The 24963-nt window shown below is 40.7% G+C and overlaps 1 protein-coding gene across 4 annotated transcripts in view; it reads right to left on the bottom strand.

The window, feature by feature from the left end:
• Positions 1-24963, bottom strand: part of dnajc6 (DnaJ (Hsp40) homolog, subfamily C, member 6) — a 131203-nt gene that overhangs the window by 17327 nt on the left and 88913 nt on the right. For 3 of the 4 annotated variants that reach the window (XM_078561293.1, XM_078561295.1, XM_078561291.1), the window contains 7 exons: positions 24262-24341; positions 17557-17747; positions 16240-16338; positions 15125-15547; positions 10017-10193; positions 3868-3987; positions 2220-2354 (listed from right to left, as the gene is read on the bottom strand). In XM_078561293.1, the coding sequence (XP_078417419.1) occupies positions 2220-2354; positions 3868-3987; positions 10017-10193; positions 15125-15547; positions 16240-16338; positions 17557-17747; positions 24262-24341 (1225 nt within the window). The remainder of the gene's footprint in view (positions 1-2219; positions 2355-3867; positions 3988-10016; positions 10194-15124; positions 15548-16239; positions 16339-17556; positions 17748-24261; positions 24342-24963) is intronic. The other variant, XM_078561292.1, reaches the window with a different exon arrangement.

Raw genomic sequence — 24963 nt, forward strand, 5'->3', positions numbered from 1 at the left:
GAACCCCCAATCTTGAACTTACTTAGGTTCCAGAACCATCACAATTACATGGGGATTCAAGCTAGCTGGCCACAGCTCCTGTTTTACAGCATCAACAAATTCTACAAATATGTTGATCGACAAGATTGCACAATGGATCTTTGAGTAACCTGATTTTTTTGCATAAGCATTAAAACAAGATGAAGCATGAAGAATTGTGCCGTTATTCAAGTTCAGGAAAGGTATAAATAAATACCTTGGATTTAAATATTTAAAATTTAAATTTTGGAAATGCCACATAAAGTTTGTCAATGTAATCTGCAAATTAGTTTAATCTTTTAATCCTAAATAGGTTTTGTCCTTTGCTATAAAACCCATTCTGTAAATGGAGAGATAGTAAAAAGTGGCTCCTCCATTCTTCATAGAGATATTTGTTTACATCAATTTGGTTAAGTGAGGAAAACAAAACTATTTATCATCAACTTGCAGTGGGCAGGGATAACAATATTAATTCTCCATTTCTAAGGAATCCAAAAAAGTTACCTTACTGTTTCTAGGAACACCTTTTACAAATGTCTTTCCAAATTCAACAGTATAACCCCTGGCTGAACATAAAGAATACCAAGGAAAATTGGCTAATGTATATATTAAAAAAAAATATTGCTTTTAGTATGCATTTTGTCTCATCATCTTTCATCTTTGGTATCATGCCTGTATATATGCAAAATTCTTTTAACCAATTAGGTCATTAGTTCAAAGTTTTGCATTTTTAAAATAGCAACAAATCCTAACTAGGGAGCTAAAGGACCAATAAATCAGAAGGAAGGAAAGGATAAATACCATCTAACTCTGGATATTTATCTGTTTTCAACCCTTTCAATATGTCTATGGTTCCCATCTCATTTGTATTGAAGTCATGAATTTTGCCTTAGTTTTCTTATTAGAACTATGGCTCTTGAGACTTCACTCAACAGAATTAGTTTTGTGTTATTATCTGTTATTGCAGATGGCTGCAACCCACTGATCTCCATTCATCTCTCTAATGATCTTCCTAGCCTCACAACACACAGCACCATAAATTAATCTTTATAGCAGTTCCCGATCATTCCAAAGAGGCTTTCAAAGGCTACTTAAAAAGCACTTCATTTTCTTCCAGCAGTTCTTAGTGGATGAGTGAATACTGCTGTATTGTTTCAGTTCAAATTTGGCTTTGGCTGCAGAAACAAAACCAATTTCAATAGGCTACATCATCTGCTTTGGAGGCCAGTCTATCAGTAATCATACACCCAGGTTTCAGATGAGCAATACTATTCTGATGGATATTCCCTTGGCACAATCACAATGCAGAGCCTGTCAAGCCCTCAAATCTGGCTGTTACAGGGCCAGCATCTAACCTAAAATAGCTAAGGACTGACCTCAAACAGTGACCTCAAATTTCCACACTGGCATTAACCGTTATTGGAAAACAAAGGACATAGTTATTCACAGTTATTCGACATAATAATTGTTGTGTTGGTCTTACCCACACACCAATGGCAATTGAACCTCTAAACTATTCCTGAAGAGATCCATATGACCTTCAAAGCTCAAGGGCAGGTGCATTCCAGTCCTCAATGAAAAGTCAGAATATCATTTTGCTATGCCATTCAATGCCATACCTGCCATCTAAGGGTCCTTCAGTGTTCAGCATCATGCTGAGAAATATTTACCTATCTCTGGATAGACAGTGAACTGAGCATGCTCCAACAACTATTACAAATAGATCCTCATCAATGATTGGCATCACAACCTGCATCCCATTTCTATTTCATTTATCACCCCTTCAACTTCTTTGTATACTTGGAACCTTCAACCAGGGGAATCTAAGGTTTATAATATTTGTTTGTCCCTTATTTACAAACATAAAGCTTATGGACTACATTAAAAGGTGCACTATACCTCCCTTTCTCCCTTTGCCCCTCTATTTTTGGCTGTGACTTCAACCATCTAGGCTCCACAATCAGAAATTCTCTCCTCAAGTTCCTCCACCTCCCTCTCCTCCTTTCTAATCCTGCTTAAAATTTCTTCTTTGACTCAGTGGTTTTTTTCCCCCTGATGCTTCTGTAGAGGACCATGGATCATTTTTCTATATTAAGGGCATTATATATGTCCAAGTTGTTGTTGCTTTTGCTGCTATTATAATACCCCCTTCTTCTTCATTCTCACTAGGAAATTAAGTTAGTATATTTAACAGAACTAACCTGCTAAATTGGCACCAAGAGAACCCAAGTCCGCAAATGGATCCAATGTCTGTGGCTTGCGCTGATGAGTAGGAGTGCCATGTAATGAGTTGGTAGGACTGGTATTTGCTGATCTGCTGACACCCCCGACCCCACCTGTTAGGAAAACGAAACAGGAAAGTGAAGTCACTTGTAGATCTTGTAAATCAGTGACATTCCACCCCTCCAACCCCATACTGGCCCACCCAATGCAATACATCCATTTCTGTCATAGACAGCAAGAAGACAATCTGTCCCCAGGTTTATGTCAAAGTCACGAGCGAAAACAGAACGCAAACTCGAATGGACACTGTCATCATGTATCATTTAAGCCTCTTTCTTTGTGGGTAAAGGCCCTACATGGGGAATTAAGAACAGCTTCACCACACACTTATCCTCCAACATGCAATCTTACTGCAAAGTAGCAATTTAATTGAAAATTTTGGGTGATTCCTTGTGCTCAAATGAATGGACTGGAACATTTCTACTTTTTAAGCACCCGATATTAACATGAAGCTCTCCTTGGATAGGTACAATGTGGGTTAGATGGAGATTAAAGCTCTCCCTACTCTGCAGAATCTGACTTAAACTCCATCTTGTGAAAAAGCACTTTGATGCATGTTTCCATTTCTCAGATCAACCAATTATTGAGTGTGATTGTCGATGTATCATGTTTTGATATATGGTCATTGTTGTGCTGTAGGCAGCTGCCTAAAGGGAGTCCCGTTCAGACACCCAAAGTCATTTGACCTTAAATTCCTGCAGAGTGTAGAGACTTTCAGGTTATCATGCAGGTACATCCTCAAACTGAAAAGAAGCCAGTGAAAACGTAATCAATTTCTCCATACTCTCCCATCCCCACCCCACCAAACATAAATGCATTTTAGAATCTGGTATTAATAGCTAACCGTAAAGGCTATTAGATTATTGTAAAAACCAAACTGGTGTACCAATTGCTTTTAGAGAGAGAAACCTGCTGTCCTTCCTCAGATTAGCCTGTGAGATTCCAATCCCGCACCAGAATAGTTAACTCGTAACTGCCCATGACTGCCCCCTGATGTCACTCAATTGCATTAAACTGCTGAACACCTTGATCACATAAACTATAGCGGTTCAAGCCATCAGCCCACCACCACCATAAATGCCACCCTGGTCAGTGCTGCCCAAATCCAGATGATTAATTTTTAAAACACCACCCCTTCTCCTGCTCTTTTCAACCTTAGTGGTATCCTGCTCTGTGGTTCCTTCACCGGTTTTTCAGTGTTTTTTTTAAATACCTCCCAAGTTCAACCTGCAATGACAGAGTTAAAGAAAAAAAGCAAACCAGTAAACATCATCTTTGATGCCTCAGGGAATGGGGCGAGGGGGATAGATAGGAGAGGAAATGGAAAAAGAAAACGCTTCCATTCAAATCCCTCACGGTCACGCTAAATCTTTAATCTCACACAAACAATTTGAAACAGAGCAAAAGTAATGGAACTCCACAGAAAAAAGAATTGAAAATAATGTCAGGTGAGTCTAACTTGTTCTCACGTTTTCCAAACTTTACCTGTGTGTTATAATGTAAGCTGACTGCTGAGAACAAATCAGTCAAATATACTTGTGAACATATTTTTTAATATATTTTTACCTGAGGGAGCCCAGGCTGCTGAACCTCCAGGTAGGTTTGAGGATCCCAAGCCCCATCCTGCCATTAGATCTGGTTGAACTGACACAGTTGGAGTACATGGTGGACCAGGGGAAACTCTACCTAAGTAAAATAAAGTTAACATTTTACAGTGCATCACAATGTTTTCACAGAAGGTTGAAAAGAATTCTGAAGTACTAATGCAAAATACTTCTATAGGGGTCACTTAAAACTCTGTAAAAAGAGTTACAAACGTATGAACTACTGGGATCAGGCCTGAAAGAGCACAAGTTATTCTGTCATCCATTTACTAACATTACTGAAAAGGTCAAGGCAAGTGTAAAACATGTCTTCTTGCTTCATGTTCACACTTATTTTTTTCCACTGAAGATTGCAAACCAAGGAAATTATGCTCCCAAATGTGTTTGGGTGTTGTTAGAAGTAATACTGTATTCTGGGTATCTATTATAGAGAAGGGTAAACTTAAAAACTGAGCTGAGCCATTAAAAAGCAAAATACACATGTAGGAAATGTGAAATAAAACAGCAATTGTTAGAAAATGCACAGCATGTTGATCACTGTATGAAAGAGAAAAGCAAATTAACAGTTCGAGTGAGGCCTGTGTCTGAATAGGATTAATGCTTCCCATAGCAAGTCTTAACTTGTTAGTTTTTGTGCTCTTAATATTACTGTTGCCAAATTCAACACTTTTCCTCTTCAAAATCTAGGTACAGCACAAATCATATGTAAAGCTACAGTACTCCAAGATGCCTCAATCCATGCCTCAGAAGCACCTCTATTCTACCATGGCTACATTTCCATTTTCCAGCTCATCGATTGTGAATGAGATTCCCAGCACATTCAATGTCAATTAAGACAAATTATGTTGTGTGCTGTGTACTTGCACCTATTGAAATGGCCCAAATTGATTTGACATGGGCCAGAGAACAAACATTCATCCCACCAGTCTGGACTAAGTTGGAATACGTATGCTCCAAGGTGAAAGAATTTAAATCCATCGTTCAGTCAGAAGCCTCACTGTCTATGGCCAGAGTCTTGTGCTCTGATGTGAGCTTGGAGGCAGGAAGGGTATTTACTTAGTAGGTGGAATGGTGATGTACTGGAACCATGCTGCCCTCCCGCTTCCACCACAATTAAGTTCTGGGCGGGATGGTCCATGGTCGACCTTTCCAGCCCGCCAATTGAGGTCCTTTAGTGGCCAATTAATGACCACTTAAGGGCCTCATCCCGCCAACACTGGTATTAATCCAACAGCAGGCGGGATTGCATGACAGTTAAAACTGTGCGGCCAGCCACCTCCAAGGGGGTGTTCCTCAATCAAAGGCACTCAGAGCCTGATCGAGGGAGTGGACATCAGGAAGAGGGCAGGGGGGGCACTGAGAGCCATCCCTCTGCACCCCTCTCCCTGCAACCCCCGCCCTGCGAAACTCCCCATATTGCTTACCTGTGGCCTGGGACAAAGTAAGTGAGAGATCAAGCTTGGGTAGCAGTAGCAAATCAAGGGGTAGATTCAAGGCAGGACAGTATAATAGTAATATGGCAAATGAGGGTCATAGAATAGCAGAAGGAGAAGAGAGATAAAACCTAAGAATACACAAGTATTGAAGACTAGATGTCACAAAGATAACAAAAAGACAAAACTAAAGGCTCTGTATCTGAATGCACATAGCATTCATAACAAAGTAAATTAATTGATAGCACACGTTGAAGTAAATAAATATGATCGGATAGCCATTGGGGAGGCGTGGCTGCAGGATGACAAGAATTAGGTCCTGAATATTGAGGGGTATTTGACAATCAAGAATAATAGGAAGCTAGGTAAAGGTGGAGGGGTAGCACTGTTAATCAAGGATGATATTGGCGCAATAGTTAGAGATGACCTTGATTCAGGAGATTAGGATGTAGAATCGGTTTAGGTGGAGATGAGGAATATTGTCATTGGTGGGAGTGGTCTACAGCCCCCCCTAACAGTAACCACAATGAAGGACAAAGTATACAAGACGAAATATTGGGTGCTTGAGATAAAGGGATGGCAATAATCATGGGTTATTTTAATCTATATACAAACTGGAAAAATCAGATTGGCAGTAGTAGCCTGAATGAGGAGCTCATAGAATGCTTTTGAGATAGTTTCTTAGAGCAGCATGTTCTGGAATCAACCAGAGAGCAGGTTATATTAGACTTGGTGTTGTGTAATGTGACAGGATTAATTAATGACTTCAAAGTAAAGACACCCCTTGGTAGCAGCGACCATAATATGATTGAATTTTATATCCAGTTTGAAAGGAAGGAGTGGATCTAAGACTAGTATTTTAAACTTAAATAAGGGCAACTATTTGGGCATGAAAGCTGAGCTAGCTAAAGTGAACAGGAATAGTAGATCAGGAGATAGATCAACAGAGAAGCAGCAGCAGGCATTTAAGAGGATATTTCAGAATACTCAGAATAAGTATTTTTATGATAAAGAAAAATTCTAAGGGGAGGATCCACCATCTGTGGTTAACTAAAGAAGTTAGGAAAAGCATCAAATTTAAGGAAAAAGCACAAAGATGAGTGGCAGGTCAGATAATTGGTCAGATATAAAGAGTGGCAGAGAATGACTAAAAGGTTCATCAGAAGAAAGAAATTAGAGTATGAGAGGAGGCTAGCTAGAAATATAAAACAGATAGCAAGAGTTTCTAAAGGTATTTAAAAAGGAAATGAGTAAGTAAAGTGAGTGTTGGCCCTTTAGAGAGTGACAATGGGGAGTTAATAGTAGATAACAAGGAAATGGTGGATGAAACAAACAAGTATTTTGCTTCTGTCTTCACTATAGGGGACACAAAAAATATTTCAGTAATACCTGTAAATCAGGAGGTGGAAGGGAGAAGGGGACTTGGTGAAATTACAATCACTAGGGAAGCAGTACTGAGAAAGCTGACCTAAATGCGGGCTGACAAGTCTCCGGGTCCTGATGGACTTCATCCTAGGGTCTTAAAAGAGGTGGCTAGTGAGGTAATAGGTACATTGGTGTTAACTTTCCAAAATTCACTAGATTCTGGAAAGGTTCCATCAGACTGTAAAGTAGCAAATATAACCTCTCTATCCAAGAAGGCAGGGAGGCGGAAAACAGGAAACTATAGGCCAGTTAGCTTAACATCTGTCATGGGGAAGGTGTTTAGACTCGATCATTAAGGAAGTTAAAACTGGGCACTTAGAGAAACTCATGGTAATCAGGAAGAGACAGCATGGTTGTGTGAAAGGGGAATCACATTTAACCAACTTATTGGAGTTCTTTGAAGAAGTAACATGCGCTGCTGATAAAGGAGAGCCTTTAGATGTGCTGTACTTGGATTTCCAGAAGGCATTTGATAAGGTGACACATCAAAGGTTATTGTGGAAAAGAAGAGCCCATGGTGTAGGGGGTAACATATTAGCATGGATAGAAGATTGGCTGGCAGAAAGCAGAATAGGCATAAATGGGTCTTTGCCTGATTAGCAGGATGTGACAAGTGGAATCCTGCATGGGTCTGTGCTGGGGTTCAACTTTTTACACTTTACATCAATGACTTAGATGAGGGGAGCAAAGGCATGGTAGCTAAATTTGCAGATGACACAAAGACAGGTAGGATAGTAGGTTGTGAAGAGGACATAAGGAGGTTGTAGATAGATAGATAGGTTGAACGAGTGGGCAAAAATATGGCAGACGGAGTATAATCTGGGAAAATGTGAAGCTGTTCACTTTGGCAGGGGGAATAAAAAAGCAGAGTATTACTTAAATGGAAAATGGCTACAGGATTCTGAAGTGCAGAGGGATCTAGGTGTCCTTGTGCATGAATCACGAAAAGTTAGTATGCAGGCACAGAAAATAATTAAGGCGGCTAATGGAATGCTATCCTTTATGAAGAGAGGGATTGAACATAAAAATAAGGGTGTTATGCTTCAGTTATACAGGATATTGGTGAGGCCACATCTCGAATACTATGTGCAGTTTTAGTCTCCTTATTTACCCAAGTAAGTGTGTTGGAGGCAGTTCAGAGGAGGTTTACTAGATTGATACCTGGAATGAGTGGGTTGTCTTATGAGGAAAGGTTGGACAGGCTGGGCTAATTTCCACTGGAGTTTAGAAGAGTAAGGGGTGATTTGATTGAAGTATAAATGATCCTGCACGGTATTGACAAGGTGGAAGTGGAAAGGATGTTTCTTCTAGTGGGCGAGTCCAGAACTAGGAGGGCACTGTTTTAAAATTAGGAGTCGCATTTAGGACAGAGATGAGGAGAAATTTTCTTTCTCTCAGAGGGTTGTGCGACTTTGGAACTCTCTGCCTTAGAAGACAGTGGAAGCGGGGTCATTGATAATTTTTAAGGTGGAGGTAGACTGATTCCTTTGCCTAACAAGAACTTAAGGTTATCTGGGGTAAATACTAACGTGGAATTCGAAACACAAACAGATCAACCATGGACTTATTGAATGGCGGAGCAGGCAAGGGGCCAAATGACCTACTTCTGCTCCTTTTTCATATGTTCATATGACTCCAGTGTCTGTACTTCCGGCAGAAGCCATGGCCTCCCCAGTGGTGCTGCTGAGCACAAGAGGTACGCAAGACTGATTTCAGGGGATGGCCCACCACTGGCCCCGCTACTGCCTGATTGGCGTGTGGTTCGGCAGGTCTTCCCGAAAAAGAGGCAGCGATGGTCTCTCACTGGCTCTCCAGTTGGCAGGCAAGATCCCCAATGCCTCAACAAGGTCCCACCCTATATATGTCTGCACAACAATTGATGCTTAGTGGAAAAGCAAATTAGACCAAAATATTACGCAAGATCATTCTCAATGCCTGCCCAAAAGGATTATCCAGGTAACTGCATCAATAATATTCTGTTACAAAAATAAAACTTCAAATTAGTTATTTACGGTTTCTGAACTCTGGTCAGATGGATAAAATTATAGACAGACACAGAATCTAGACAAAACCAGAAACATTTTCACTTCCGCTATCCCATCCTTCCATGTGTATTGGAGCCCAAAGGTTCCACAAGGCTGAGCTTAGTAAATGTATCCATCAGTGTGGAATGAATCCCAGATTCAAACTGTAGTCTCTGCTTGCTTAGCTGTGGCAATGATAGGGCACCATAATTTTCCTTGGCATCCCCAAGCTTGGAAGAGAGAGAAAAATATGCCAGGCTTCCTGCTTTTGATTGCCATCTAGTAATTCCTCCTGGATGGAGGCTCCTAGACAAAGATGGAATTGGTTTCAGCTGCTCAGCTGAGGAGCCTGCCACCATTTACTATCAGTGTTCACATTGGAGTACAGTACTAGAGGGCAACAAACACCTGCAGAATACAAAAACAGAATTACCTGGAAAAACTCAGCAGGTCTGGCAGCATCGGTGGAGAAGAAATCAGTTAACGTTTTGAGTCCTCACGACCCTTCGGCAGAATTGAGTATAGTTAGGAGAGAGGTGAAATATAACCTGGTCTAAGGTGGGGGGGCGGGGGGAGAGAGAAGTTGAGGGTGGGGTGATTGTGGGGATAAGCAAGCAGTGATAGGAGCAGATGCTCCTATCACTGCTTGCTTATCCCCACAATCACCCCACCCTCAACTTCTCTCTCCCCCCGCCCCCCCACCTTAGACCAGGTTATATTTCACCTCTCTCCTAACTATACTCAATTCTGCCGAAGGGTCGTGAGGACTCAAAACGTTAACTGATTTCTTCTCCACCGATGCTGCCAGACCTGCTGAGTTTTTCCAGGTAATTCTGTTTTTGTTTTGGATTTCCAGCATCCGCAGTAGCTTTTAGCTTTTTGTTTTTATCTCTGCAGAATACTATCTCAGCAAGAGTCAGTTGGGTGGCTGGAGGGAAGATATATTTTTTCATGAATCATAGAATCTACTTACAAAAAGAAAGATAACATTTTATAAGATAGATATCTTGATTCAATTTTATAACACTATTAATTTTATCAAAAGTTACATTACATATTGTAGGCAGATTGTTTGTATCATACCATATACAAGGCACAAGCAACACCCAGATAAATGCTATCAATAACTATCAAGCTACAAACACCTAAACATTACTGAAGCAGAAATAGTCACAATAAATTCAAAGTACAGGGAGGGTTTATGAAAAAGCTATACACCAAATTCTTACCCATGTTGAAAGGATCATCAGCAGTGCTTTGTGGAGTAGGAGATGGTGTCCTGGCGGTTTGCAGGAAGGGGTCAGCTTGTCCAACTGGGGAACTTGCACCACTCCGGTTGAGGAAAACACCAAGTAAATCCTGATTGTGTTGCTTGGCCTGCGAATCAAATGGATCAAAAGCTGTTCCTAAGATTAAAAAGACATCAAATGGTTAACAAAAGAACATAACTTTTCCGGAACCTAATTAATTTTTAAAAAAACATTACATTGCATTATTTAGCATTTAACCCCCAGGCATTCACATGGCAATAATTTCTGAATCCACTTTCAGTATCAATTCACTAGGTTCTAACTCCAAATAAAAAAATAAAAGCTGCAAACTCTTCAATAGTACAATCATTAATTGCATTCCGCATAAACAAATTTTTATCCTTTGGCTGCTAGGATATTCCTCGTTCCCAGAGCTAATCAATTTTGTAAGCTTTCAGCTCAAACGGCAACGTTGAAAAATCAGACTTGCTGTAAGAAAGTTACTCAATTGTCAAGAATTGCTTTGTTATAGTTGCATGAAACCAAAGCTTTAAACAAATCATTCAAATAATTTTAATGCTGTTTGCTCTGTCCCTTTATTGTCCTTACTTTCTTTTCTTTAATTTTACCTTTCTTAAAACACTCTATTCTGCCTAATTTAACGTTGGAACTCACTGACATCTTCTATTCTTGTTCCATTATCTGATTTGTGGTAGAAGTAACTTTCAAAAGACTGCCATTAAAAATAAGTTCTAAACGCCACTTTCCCAACCAATCATATGGCAAAGATTTGAAGATTAACATGGCTGTGAGATCAACTAGATGAAACCGATATCTTTATCATGTGCTAACAGGAAGGATCTACTGACCAATGAATCTGTTCACAGTAGCTTCCAAAAGATCATCAAACAGCAGGGTCCATCTGCACCAAGCCAAGTTTGTAAGCTCGCATCCTTTACATGCACCTTAAAAGTATGAGTTGCAGGTCTATGAGCTTCTGATAACATTAACTCCAACCATATTATGGGTGAAGGTAAGTCTAATGCACTTCTGAAATTTTCAACATCCAGTTTCGTAAACTGGTTAATTTATTCAGGAATTTAACTGCTGGATAATAGTGTAACTTTTGATAAAAATGAACAATGTATTGAAACTGTAGGCAGGCTGATTGTACTAATGTAAACAGGTGGCATTACTCACCAATTCAAGATCTGTTTAGTTTGAATGAATAGCAGTTTCCTTTATCCTTTTTGAACTGACCAATACTGGAAGAGTTATTCATTCCCAAGTGTAGAAAAAAAATCACAGGCTTGATAAATTTTCTGGCCACAAACTTCCCTAAATGTGTGGGGTAGAGTCCAAAATGCAAAATATGCACCAATGATCTGCTCATGTGCAACAGGCCATCCACAACCAGGGAAAAGAATTCTGCCTGCTGCATCCAGTGCCACCAGGCTGGTATGTAAGTCTTCCACTGACGCTGCTACACCTTTAGGAGTGCAAGAAATAATCTCATGAGGTGGGTCCTCATGTGTCTGAAGGTATAATGTGCTGTCTACTTTAATGCCTCCTGAGCACGAGGATGAAATAAGGATAGATATCACTAAACAGGTGAAATAAAATAACAAGTTTCTTCTTCATAAAAAGTGAAGAAGTGTGAAAGAAAAAAGTTGGCAAGCAAGCTAGTAACACAATGAAATGAGGTAAACTGCAGCATTGGCATCAACCCAACAAGGTAGAAAATTGCCCAGGTATGTCCTGTCCACAGAAAAAAAACTGACAAGTCCAATCCAGCCAATTACCACACCATCAGCCTACTCTCGACCATCAGCAAATGATTAGGTTGTCGACAGTGCTACAAATGGCACTTACTCAGTAATAGCCTGCTCACTGATGCCCAGTTTGGGTTCCACTAGAGCCACTCAGCTCCTGACCTCTTTACAGCCTTGGTCCAAACATGGACAGAAGAGCTGGACTTCAGAAGTGAAGGTGAGAGTGACTGCCCTTGACATGAGCCGAGTGCGGCATCAAGGAGTCCTAGCAAAATTAAAGTTTATGGGAAACGGGAAAAACTCTCCACTGGGGTTAGAGTCATACCCAGCACATAGGAAGGTGGTCATCTCAGCTCCAGGACATCGCTGCAGGAGTTCCTCAGGGTAGTGTCCTAGACCCAACCATCTTCAGCTACTTCATCATGACCTTCCCTCCATCACAAGCTTAGAAGTGGAAATATTCGCTGATAATTGCACAATGTTCAGTACCATTCGCAAGTCCTCAGACACTGAAGTAGTCCATGTCACACAAGTGCCAGGCAATAATCATCTCCAACAAGAGAGAATCTAACCATTCAATGGCATTACCATCACTGAATCCCCCACTATCTACATCCCAGGGATTACCATTGACCAGAAACTGAACAAGACTAGCCATATAAATACTGTGGCTGCAAGATCAGGTCAGAGACTGGGAACTCAGTGGTGAGTAACAAACCTCCCAACTCCAAAGACAGGTCCACCATCTAAGAAGCAGAAGTCAGGAATGTGATGGAATATTCTCCACTTGCCTGGATGAGTGTGGCTCCAACAACACTCGAGAAGCTCAACACCATCCAGGACAAAGCAGCCTACTTGATTGGCACCCCATTCACCAATTTAAACATTTGCTCCCTCCACCACCAGCACACAGTGTGGCAGTGTACACCAGATACAAGATGCATTGTAGCAACTCACCAAGGCTCCTTCAACAGCACCTTCAGAACCCATGACCTCTTCCACTTAGAAGGTAAAGGGCAGCAGATGCATGGGAACACCACCACCTGCAAGTTCCCCTCCAAACCACATATCATCCTGACTTGGAACTATATCGCCGTTCCTTCGCTGCCCTGGGATCAAAATCCTGGAATGCTTTCCTAACAGCACTGTGGGTGTACCTGCACCACATGGAATCCAGCGATTCAAGAAGGCAGTTCACCACCACCTTCTCAAGGGCAATTAGGGATGGGCAATAAATGCTGGCCTTGCCAGTGACATTAAACCCATGAAAAGAATAAAATAAAAGCTAACAAGCAACATAACACTGCATACCTAAGTACACTGGAGTGGAACAAGTTTCCATCTTGCTAAACTAAACAGAATTTTACACATCCTAGAAAAACACAAAATTCTACACAAAGTACAGACAATGTCTAACATAAAAATGATTTATCAGGATCCATTTTGATAATGTTCAACTGAATATTTTAGTATTAGCTTATTAACGTATCGAGTTACAAATGTAGGAATGACTTACAAATTCAATGAAAAGAGTCTTTGAAACCATCACACAGATGGCTATCAGAACAAGCTCCTTACAGGTGATTCTATCATACAAGAAGGATCTAATCCCTGACCAGAACTTTAAACGTTTTTTTACAATGATGTTCTTAGAAGACACAAGTTACATACCAGAAAGAGGGAAACCAAGGGTTTAATAAGGGGCTGACAAACTTAAAGTAATTAATATCAGCAGAGATAAAGGATTATAGAAACTTAAGGGACAAAAAGCCATCAAATCCTCAGCATCTTATGGCCCACATCCCAGGGTTCTAAAAGAGGTAGATGCAGAGACAGTAGATATACCGGTTATGACTTTCTAAACACTTCCTAGATTATAGAATGGCCCCAGCAGATTGGCAGTTAGCAAAGGTAATGGCACCATTCAAGAAAGCAGTAAGAGAGAAAACAGAACAGAGCAAGTTAGCCAGAAAGTCATTGGGAAAATGTTGCAATCTATTATTAAGGAAATCTTAACAATGCATGTTAAAAAACATAATATCAGACAAAGTCAGCATAGCTTTATGAAAGGGAAATTGTGTTTAACAATTGTAGTTTTTTTGAGATGTAACTAGGACGGTACCAGTGAATGTAGTCTGCTTGGATTTCCAAAAGGCAATCAGTAAGGTGCCACACAAAAGGTAAATAGGCAAGATATGCGATGGAGTTGGGGAAAATATATTAGCATGTATGGAGCACTGCTTAACAGACAGGGAGCAGAGAGTAGGGATAAACATGCATTTTTAAGTTGGTAGGTTGTCACTAGTGGAGTGCTGCAAGGAATAGTGCTGGGGCGTCAGCTGTTAACAAATTCTATTAACAACTTTGACAAAGAGACTGAAAGTATGGTATCTAAGTTTTCTGACAATACAAAGCTAGATTTTTGTTTCCGTTTTATATTGTCTCTTACCTTTTTAGTGGGTCTTTCCTATCCATTTTATCTAGCCCCATCATAATGTTATACACCTCAATTAAATCTCTCATCAGCCTCCTCTGTTCCAAAGAAAACAACCCCAGTCTATCCAATCTTTTCCCATAGTTAAAATTCTCCATTCCTGGCAAAATCCACACAAACTTCCTATGTACCCCTCTTATGCGACCATATCTTTCCTGTAATGCAATGACCAGAACTGCATGCAGTACTCTAGCTAAGGTCTAAGTAGTCTTTCATACAATTTTAGCATAACCTCCCTGTTCTTATATTCTATGCCTCGGGTAATAAAAGAAAGTATCCTGTATGCCTCATTACACGTCTTATCCACCTGTCCTGCTACCCTCAAAGATCTGTGGACATGCACTCTAAAGATCCCTATTTTCCGCTACGCTTATATCCTGGCATTAATTGTGCATTTCCTTACATGGCCTCACACTTCCCCAGATAGAATTCTGTTTGCACATTTTTCTACCCACCTGAACAGTCCATTGATATTTTTCTGTAGACTACAGCAGTCTTCCTCACCATCAACTACCTGGCCAAATGTTGTATCTCACTGTGCTACTCAAAGATTCTCATGATGCCTGGGCTAGCATTATTCTCTCACCAACACAGTCTAAAATAGATTAACTTGACATTCATCTCTTTGCTGTTTGTGGGTCTTGCAATGAATGTTTACCTAGGTAACTAAATAATTCATTTTAAACCAGTATAGCATCTTGCCAAGTTATAAAAATGAACTTCTTTCTAATCTGTTTGAAATTAACTCAAGACTAAAATTGTTCAGTTAACACAAGGCTCATTTTCAAAATTTGCAACGCTCAATTGTATAGTTACAATACCTTCACTCATCTTTGGTGATGATGATAGAGAAGGAGAGCCTGCAGACTTCCGAGGGGTGGAATGTGCTGAACCTGGAGCACCACTACTCCCATGTGTTGATGGGATGGAAGAGGTGCTACCAAACAAGTCATTGAGTAAGTCAGAGTTAGTTGGCAGAGGTTTGGCTTGAGCAGTGCTAGGAAAGGTCTGGCTTGTGGCACCTCCATTGAAGTCAAGAAGATCCACACTTTCAGGTGCTGAGGATCGAGAAAGCACCTGCTTATTGCCACTTTTTGGTGTCCCATGCTGTTTATCCATGCTAGCAGTACTGTGCTGGCTTGACAAGGACAGAAGTTCATCATCCGACGGCTCGCTATCCTCATTCACAAGAGCTGTTCGATCTTCCGATGATGGATTAGCACCATTCTTATCACCTTTTGTTTCTAGAAAAATATTTTGAGAAATGGTTACATTTTAAATAAAGACCTCAACTTGCTAAAAAGGAATTGGCATTTGAATTAACAAAAAAATGAAGGAGTGGGGAAAGAAATAAAACTCTTCCCCAATAAAGGTGGATAAAACTTTGCAAGAGTTAAGAAGCAACAGGCAAAATGATGATACTTTGTAGCTACCAGTCAGGTCTGTGATCTTTTTAAATTTATTTTTGCATCAAATTGTCATAATACTGAAGCTGGTGTGAAAACCAAATGGTACGAGATTACCGCCTAGAAGTGGTCTCACACCCCTTTCTTTTAATATGATCCGCAATCAGGTCTTTGACTCAAAGCCCACATTACACTTATTTTACATCATACAAAACTGCTTTGAAGACATGCAAAAATGGGGATAACTTTAACTTTTAATGATGTAACACACTCTGCTCGATTTTTTTCCCCCACTGAAGTCAATGGAAGTGTAAACCAGGGAGGGGTGAAATCTGCTATTGTCCATTTTACACCATCACAACAAGAAAAATTAAGATAATCCCTAATGCAACTGGTTAATTAATTCCTAAAACTATTTGTAGTCCTCTGCCAAAGTTAATTCACACTTTTAGAACACAGAACTTTGTTTTTAGGATAATGATGAAAGGTAATCCAAAGTGTCATATAATTATGCAGCAGTGTTTAGATACCTTGCCAGGCCAGGGATGGAAAAAACGTACTTTGTCCTGTGCTCTTTATGTTATCTGATGAGGTTTCCACTTCAGCCACAGTGTCTATAGCAGCTTTACCTGCAGCAAGAAAAGTCACGTCAATGTTTCAATACTTTACTTTTCACTCCAATTCTCGGCAAAGAGGAACTTTCTAGCCTTACCCAAGTAACAAAGGAGCACCCTACCCACAGGTGATTTAACGTATGATTTCCATGATCTGGACTAGATCTGATACAACTGCAGCTCCATTTAAGTATCCACAGGCAATTTATTTTTCATGACACCAAAATTTAATAGATTGCTGATATTTCTTACTGTACTTCTACTTTCTTAAAAACATTATCCCAAGGACAGGTGTGCACATCAAGAATTTGGGTGTGGAGGTGACATATGCATCTGAATTCTCAATATGCACTTCAACATGCAAAGCTCTGCATGGAGAGTGCTAAATCATAAAATTTACACCACCTACAAAAAGGGGGAAATGTTGATTTTTTTTGAAGCTCGCTCTTTCATGTAGGTGTCACAATTTTTTATTTTAAAGTTAGTTATTCCCCAGTGATGTGTTTTGACTATTTGTTGGGCAAATCCAAAAAATGGATCTCCCCTTGCTTCAATACACGTCGAATATTAAAAAATTAAGAGAATTGTACAACAGTTGACTGCTGGGTATTGGGTATTCCATTAAGACCAGATCTTAGCCTTCAGATAATTTACCCAATGATTATGAATTCAGTTTCTACAAAGCTTTAAAAAGAAAATGAAACTTTTCATCATAAAAAGTCACCTAACAATCATTTCAAACCAATGGTGTTTAATCACCAGTTTTGAAATTACAACCTAAAAAAATGCAGTTAAAAATGTGGTTACCAGACTTAATATTTTTGGGCTGGAGGAAGAAACATGCCTTTCCTTTTTTCCATATAATTCCTTTCTCTTTCAAATCTCCATGAATAAGCACCCAGCATAATTGAATGGACAGTCAAACAGCCTTTGCCTATACCACTGAGGATCACCAAACAGCAGTGAGGCTGGATGGTAACAGTGGTGTAGCAGATTGCAGATGCAAACACACTTCCCACCATGACATGCTGCTAAACACTGCAGGCAGCTGGAAAGAACTGTCCACGTCTCAGTTACATTCCAGCGGCACAAATCAACATTAGGTCCAATATTTTTTAAAGTTATCATTCTAAAAGCAATTGTCTGCATTAACTCCAGGGGGATGAGTAAAAGCTGATCCACATGTTAAATGCTATAGCTAGTGCTGATTCACAATAACAAAAATACTAATACCTGCTGCTAATGTTTCTTGATGTTCTTGGTGGCTTGAGAAGAGGGTGTTGGGAGTAAGATCTTTGGTGTTCAAATGTTCCCAGGGAGGAGTCAGGTCAAATCGTTTATCAGATGATTCAACCTCCACTTCCAGTATCACATGAAACAACGGAGGATATTTCTCTGGAGAATCGCAGGCATCCAACTCAGGTCTAAGGGTGAGAAACATGGTGGTGTTAAGTGACTTAGATGTTTCTTACCAATCTTTTCTTAAATTATTTTAATTTTTCTCAAATCTGACATTTCTTCCAAGATGGCCAAGTATTCACAAATTCAAAATCCCTTTTTTAAATGATTTATTCTTTCCAGGGGCGTAGACATTGCTGGCATGGCCAACATTTATTGCCAATGCCTAATTTCCCTTGAGAAAGTAGTGGTGAGCCATCTTCTTGAACCGCTGCAGTCCATGTGGTGTATATACACCCACAGTGCTGTTAGGAAGGGAATTCCAGGATTTTGACCCAGCAACAATGCAATATATTTCCAAGTCAGGATGGTGAGTGGTTTGCAGGGGAATTTGCAGATGGTGGTTTTCCCATGCACCTGCTGTCCTCGTCTTTTTTGGTGGTAGAGGTCATGGGTTTGGAAGGTTAAGATCGTTATTTCTCCAACAGCCATTTCAGCTGTTTAATTAGGCCCATTTGAACAACTTGTTAACAAGCAGAAGCACTTGAATTTGTATTCTTTTACATACAAAAAGTCTTAGTAGTGCTTATTTGAGTAATGGTGCAAGACGCATCACCTAATATTTCACAGGGGTATTTTGGATTGATACGGAATGCTGAACTGTAGCTGCTCTAGATAAACAAGGTATTAACTTAAGTAACTTATAATGCAGTGATGGTCACGTGGAGGTTTGCCATCTCTCAGACATTGGGAAGGTTGACTCATCCATAGTGTAGACCCTTGTCAGGTCTATTTGCACATTCTTCAAACTGTACTTAGTCCAGGAACACGAGATCTCCCTTGGTTCTTCAAAAATGCATCTCCTATAGTACTGCTCACAATGGGTTGGATGTTACTCTTTCATAAGGACAGGAGTGTTATACCATGCAATGCACAACATATTATGTTGTTCCTTCAAAGTCACAATATTAAATTAAGTAAACTAACCCTCGGGTCACTCAGAGTTTGTCATCTGGTCAAAGAATTTTGCGAATTGGATTATACTTAGGTTCCACCTCAGAAATTTATACAATGTAAGATTCTAATCTTGTATAAATAATCGAAGATCATTGTACTGAATAAATAAACATGGAAATAGAGTCAAAGTTCAACCAATTAACTGTATAATCTGTCTATTGGCATAGAAACCTGGCTTTGTGCTGTGAAACACAAGCACTTACTTTGCTCCAAGATTAAATTACTTTAGTGAGCATGCTTTTACCACCCATCCCTGACAAATGGGTTGAAAATAAATTATGAAAAAGATTTTTTACTACCTTATATCTCTGAAGCTTAAATCTATTATAGCTCTATTATTGCTCCCCCATGTGCATCTACAGCCAAAATTGACAATTAGATCTTCTTACGCAGGTAATTTCACTTAGTGATGGCTTGTCTTGCTTCCCTTTCTCTATTGATTTCCAAGGTGTCAGGTAGTAATGATGGGAAAATTTGATCAGGTACTCTGGTTGCTGCCTCTTTAATGGACGCTCCTCATTCCTCACTTGCTTCCACGTTCCAATAATTCTGCATTAGCAGCATGCGGTTTGTAACAAATATGATCTTGGATACTCATGCCCTTATTGCATACATTCATTTATGGTATAATTTCTAAGAGATATTTTGTCACAGATTTCAGCGTTCTTTTACCAAAACATTGGCACTCGTCTTCTCATTTTACAGCTCACTACCTCAATTACCAGTGCTTTTCTTTTTCTTTATTTGTAGATTGAAGTATAGGAATCATATGTGAAAATGCAGTATAATTATAGGTCAGCACATCTTTAGGTACACAACAGCCGAATCTTCCCAGTTCCCCCACAGAAGGAGCTTGAGGTGGGGCCGGGAACAAAGTTTGAAAGTTGCAGGTCATGTCTATTAATATGTCTATCCTATTAGTGCCCCCAACCCTTAATGACTTTTGCACATATAAATAGACACTTATTGACAATGCTGGTGGATTGTACAGTTACGCACTATGCACTTGCTATGCCACCCTTTATGAATAAATCTAAAGCTAAGTAAAGACCGACTTCTGGTCTCCTCCTTCACTAGCTAACTATAAGAACTTTACATGGTCGGCTCCAACATGCTTCCACCTCCATGTGCTCTCACCGAAGGCGGGCTTGTAAGTGGCAGTGACAGGTAGTCCATCAGCGTCAATTAAAGGGCAAATGTGATGAAAATCAAGAGAAAAAAAACAAACTTACCTTAATTGGGAGTTTCTGGAACTATAGTTCCCAGTGGGCCTCAAGGTGTCAGCGCATGCGTCGGCTGGGAAAGGGCCATACATGCACACTTTTCCATGTTTGCACCAAAGCTGTGTTTGGTGGTGCCATCACACTGGAGGTAGCGGAAATGACTAAAAATGATTCACTATATATGGAGGCTGGTGGGATGGAAGGAGAGGACAAGGGGAACTCCACTGTGATCCTGGACATGGAATGGGCGAGAGCAGAAATGTAGCAAACGTGGTCGAGTGCCTTGTCAATCACGATGGGTTGAGGAAAAAGACGGCATCTCAGAATTGCTGATGTGGAAGGTTGCATCATCAGAACAAATGCAACAGAGATGGAGGAACTTGGAGGATAGAATGGAGTCCTTACAAGTTGTAGGTTGTGAGGAAAAGTAATCAATGTAGCTGAGAGAGTCAGTGAGCTCATAATGAATAATTATTGATAACCTGTCGCCAGATATTGAAACAGAAGTCAAGGAAGGGAAGGGAATGGTCGGAGATGGACTGGGCACAGGTGAGAGAAGGGTAGAAAGTGGAAGCAGAGTTAATTCTGGGCAAGACAGTTGGTGGGTCGTCTGACCAAACATCAGTGAAGGACCCCAACAAGTCTCATACCTCGGAGAATAGCAGGAACACGGAGGAGAATCTTGGATGGAATCTTTTGGCACAGTTCTTTCAGTTAGTAACTCGGAATTCAAACGAAAAACTACTGCAGATGCTGGAAATCCAAAACAAAAACAGAATTACCTGGAAAAACTCAGCAGGTCTGGCAGCATCGGCAGAGAAGAAAAGAGTCGACGTTTCGAGTCCTCATGACCCTTCAGCAGAACTGAGTATAGTTAGGAGAGGGGTGAAATATAAGCTGGTTTAAGGTGGGGGGCGGGACGGGAGAAGTTTGGGGGGGTGGGCTGGTTGTAGGGACAAGCAAGCAGTGATAGGAGCAGATAATCAAAAGATGTTATAGACATAAGGATCAAAGAGGTGTTGAAGGTGGTGATATTATCTTAGAAAATGTGCTAATTAAGAATGGATGGCAGGACACTCAAGGTACAGCTCTAGTGGGGGTGGGGTGGAAAGACTGACAAGGTATTAGTTGTAGATTTAAAAATAACGGAAATAGGTGGGAAAAGAAAAATCTATATAAATTATTGAAAAAAACAAAAGGGAGGGGGAAGAAACGGGGTGTGGATGGGGGGAGGGAGTTTAAGATCTAAAGTTGTTGAATTCAATATTCAGCCTGGAAGGCTGTAAAGTGCCTAGTCGGAAGATGAGGTGCTGTTGCTCTAGTTTGCGTTGGGCTTCACTGGATCAATGCAGCAAGCCAAGGACAGACATGTGGGCAAAAGAGCAGGGTGGAGTGTTAAAATGGCAAGCGACAGGGAGGTTTGGGTCTTTCTTGCGGACAGACCGCAGGTGTTCTGCAATGCGGTCGCCCAGTTTGCGTTTGGTCTCTCCAGTGTAGAGGAGACCGCATTGGGTGCAACGAATGCAGTAGACTAAGTTAGGGGAAATGCAAGTGAAATGCTGCTTCACTTGAAAGGAGTGTTTGGGCCCTTGGACGGTGAGGAGAGAGGAAGTGAAGGGACAGGTGTTGCATCTTCTGCGTGGGCATGGGGAGGTGCCATAGGTGGGGGTTGAGGAGTAAGGGGTGATGGAGGAGTGGACCAGGGTGTCCCGGAGGGAACGATCCCTACGGAATGCCGCCGGTGGGGGCGGTGAAGGGAAGATGTGTTTGGTGGTGGCATCATGCTGGAGTTGGCGGAAATGGCGGAGGATGGTCCTTTGAATGCGGAGGCTGGTGGGGTGATAAGTGAGGACAAGGGGGACCCTATCATGTTTCTGGGAGGGAGGAGAAGGCGTGAGGGCGGATGCGCGGGAGATGAGCCGGACACGTTTGAGGGCCCTGTCAACGACCATGGGTGGAAAACCTCGGTTAAGGAAGAAGGAGGACATGTCAGAGGAACTGTTTTTGAAGGTAGCGTCATCAGAACAGATGCGACGGAGGCGAAGGAACTGAGAGAATGGGATGGAGTCCTTACAGGAAGCGGGGTGTGAGGAGCTGTAGTTGAGGTAGCTGTGGGGGTCGGTAGGCTTGTAATGGATATTGGTAGACAGTCTATCATCAGAAATTGAGACAAAGAGGTCAAGGAAGGGAAGGGAAGTGTCAGAGATGGACCATGTGAAAATGATGGAGGGGTGGAGATTGGAAGCAAAATTAATAAATTTTTCCAGGTCCAGACGAGAGCATGAAGCAGCACCGAAGTAATCATCGATGTACTGGAGAAAGAGTTGTGGGAGGGGGCCAGAGCAATGTTCCACATACCCCATAAAGTGACAGGCATAGCTGGGGCCCATGCGGGTACCCATAGCCACACCTTTTATTTGGAGGAAGTGAGAGGAGTTAAAGGAGAAATTGTTCAGTGTGACACCCTGGTCCACTCCTCCATCACCCCCTACTCCTCAACCCCCACCTATGGCACCTCCCCATGCCCACGCAGAAGATGCAACACCTGGCCCTTCACTTCCTCTCTCCTCACCTTCCAAGGGCCCAAACACTCCTTTCAAGTGAAGCAGCATTTCACTTGCATTTCCCCTAACTTAGTCTACTGCATTCGTTGCACCCAATGCGGTCTCCTCTACACTGGAGAGACCAAACGCAAACTGGGCGACCGCATTGCAGAACACCTGCGGTCTGTCCGCAAGAAAGATCCAAACCTCCCTGTCGCTTGCCATTTTAACACTCCACCTTGCTCTCTTGCCCACATGTCTGTCCTTGGCTTGCTGCATTGTTCCAGTGAAGCCCAACGCAAACTGGAGGAACAGCACCTCATCTTCCGACTAGGCACTTCACAGCCTTCCAGGCTGAATATTGAATTCAACAACTTTAGATCTTAAACTCCCTCCCCCCATCCCCACCCTGTTTCTTCCCCCTCCCTTTTGTTTTTTTCAATAGTTTATATAGATTTTTCTTTTCCCACCTATTTCCGTTATTTTTAAATCTACAACTAATACCTTGTCAGTCTTTCCACCCCACCCCGACTAGAGCTGTACCTTGAGTGTCCTGCCATCCATTCTTAATTAGCACATTTTCTTAGATAATATCACCACCTTCAACACCTCTTTGATCCTTTTGTCTATGACATCTTTTGATTATCTGCTCCTATCACTGCTTGCTTGTCCCTACAACCACCCCCCCCTTCAACTTCTCTCCCCCCGCCCCCCACCTTAAACCAGCTTATATTTCACCCCTCTCCTAACTATACTCAGTTCTGCTGAAGGGTCATGAGGACTCGAAACGTCGACTCTTCTTCTCTGCCGATGCTGCCAGACCTGCTGAGTTTTTCCAGGTAATTCTGTTTTTGACTCGGAATTCAAATTTGTTTTTAAATTCAAATCGTCTCCCTTGAGATCATAACAGTATCAAATATTTATGTAAAATTAATTGTCTGGGGCAACTCTATTACTTCTGCTTTGCATCATAAGATATCTAGAAAATAGGGATCGGTATGGGTATTTGTTACAAAAATAAAAATTGGTATCTATGTTCACAATATTTCTTCAATAAATGGAAAATTAGAAGTTGGCGAGCACAGAAGTGTAACACTCTGGCCAAGTTATCCGCATCTGCATCTGCAATATTTACATGTATTACCCAATATTTGGCAAGAAGTTACTTATGAAATAGCACGGAAATTTTACAATCCTTTCATGAGAGAAAGGGAATATTAATTTCTGGAAAGTTACAGACAGAATTGTAACCAATAACATTTCTACTCAAAATGGAAAATTCTGGTAAGGAACGTCAGCAAGCATTTTAAAAGGATAAATTTCAGAAATTTTGTTGGAACTATTCACTATATTGCATTACTGAAGGGTTTCTTCTCGAAGAGAAACTTAACTTTCTCTTTTCAAATGCTAATTGAGCTGCTGCGTATTTCCATATTTTCCAATTCACATTGAGGTTTTGCTTGATCTTTAACTGCAACATTTTAATCACATTTATCTATTGTAAATGATGAAAAATTATCTGCAATTCTGAACTGACCAACTCTACAAGAGAGAAATTGACTAATTTAATTCTGCAAAACAAGAATTTCAAACACAAATTCCAAAATACACAGACTGCAGAAGTATTAAAAGTATTAAAATTTCATGAAACAGTCAATAAATATTGCCATTGGGACATAAAATTGTTTCCGTGGAAACAAAAGATCTATAAATGTATTTTCATTGAATAAAATCACATTAAGCAAGTTATTACTCACTTTGTAAACTTTAATACAGAAGTTCCAGGAGCAATGAATCCAGTATGGACTTGGATCTGGAATATTTGTGTGTTTGTTAACTAAAGTGGATAGAGAAAAAAAATCTCAAATTCTAATAAGAAAGAGGCAAAGCTCAAGCTATAGTATGTACAGAACAAGAATTCCATTTCACAAAATTACAATGAATACAGTTTATTACACTGAATATGATGAGTGCCAATCATTTTCAACCAAGTTGCCATTTTCACAGACAGGCTATGTTTTGATACTATGTAGGTTGATCTGTCAGATTGGAGATCTTGAAGCCGCAGAATTTTACTAAAATGATTTCCTTCTGTCTACGGTCAGTAACTCGCAAGTTTATGACGCTTAAACAACAGGTTGTGCAAACAGTTTTAACAAGTAAATAAAAGAAAGAGTGCAAGAGGCCTTCGTGGACGAATGAGCTGTCAGCAAAAAGATCCAGGGATAGGGAGGGTGACTGGAAACCAAAACATAGCATAAGTGCACTATATTTGGAAGAGACATTGCATTGAGGTGACTAACTTTCCTAAGGAATGAACAAAGTGGATCCAAATGGATTGTTCACTGGGGTGAAGAGTTCAAATAACAAAAGGAGCATTAATTTTTAAAAACAAGGAACATGGAGAACACCTTTGCCCACAGTTACAGAATACAATTCTAGAGAAGGCTATTGAAACA

This window comes from Cetorhinus maximus, chromosome 17, assembly GCF_964194155.1.
Source record: "Cetorhinus maximus chromosome 17, sCetMax3.hap1.1, whole genome shotgun sequence".
NCBI lineage: Eukaryota > Metazoa > Chordata > Chondrichthyes > Lamniformes > Cetorhinidae > Cetorhinus > Cetorhinus maximus.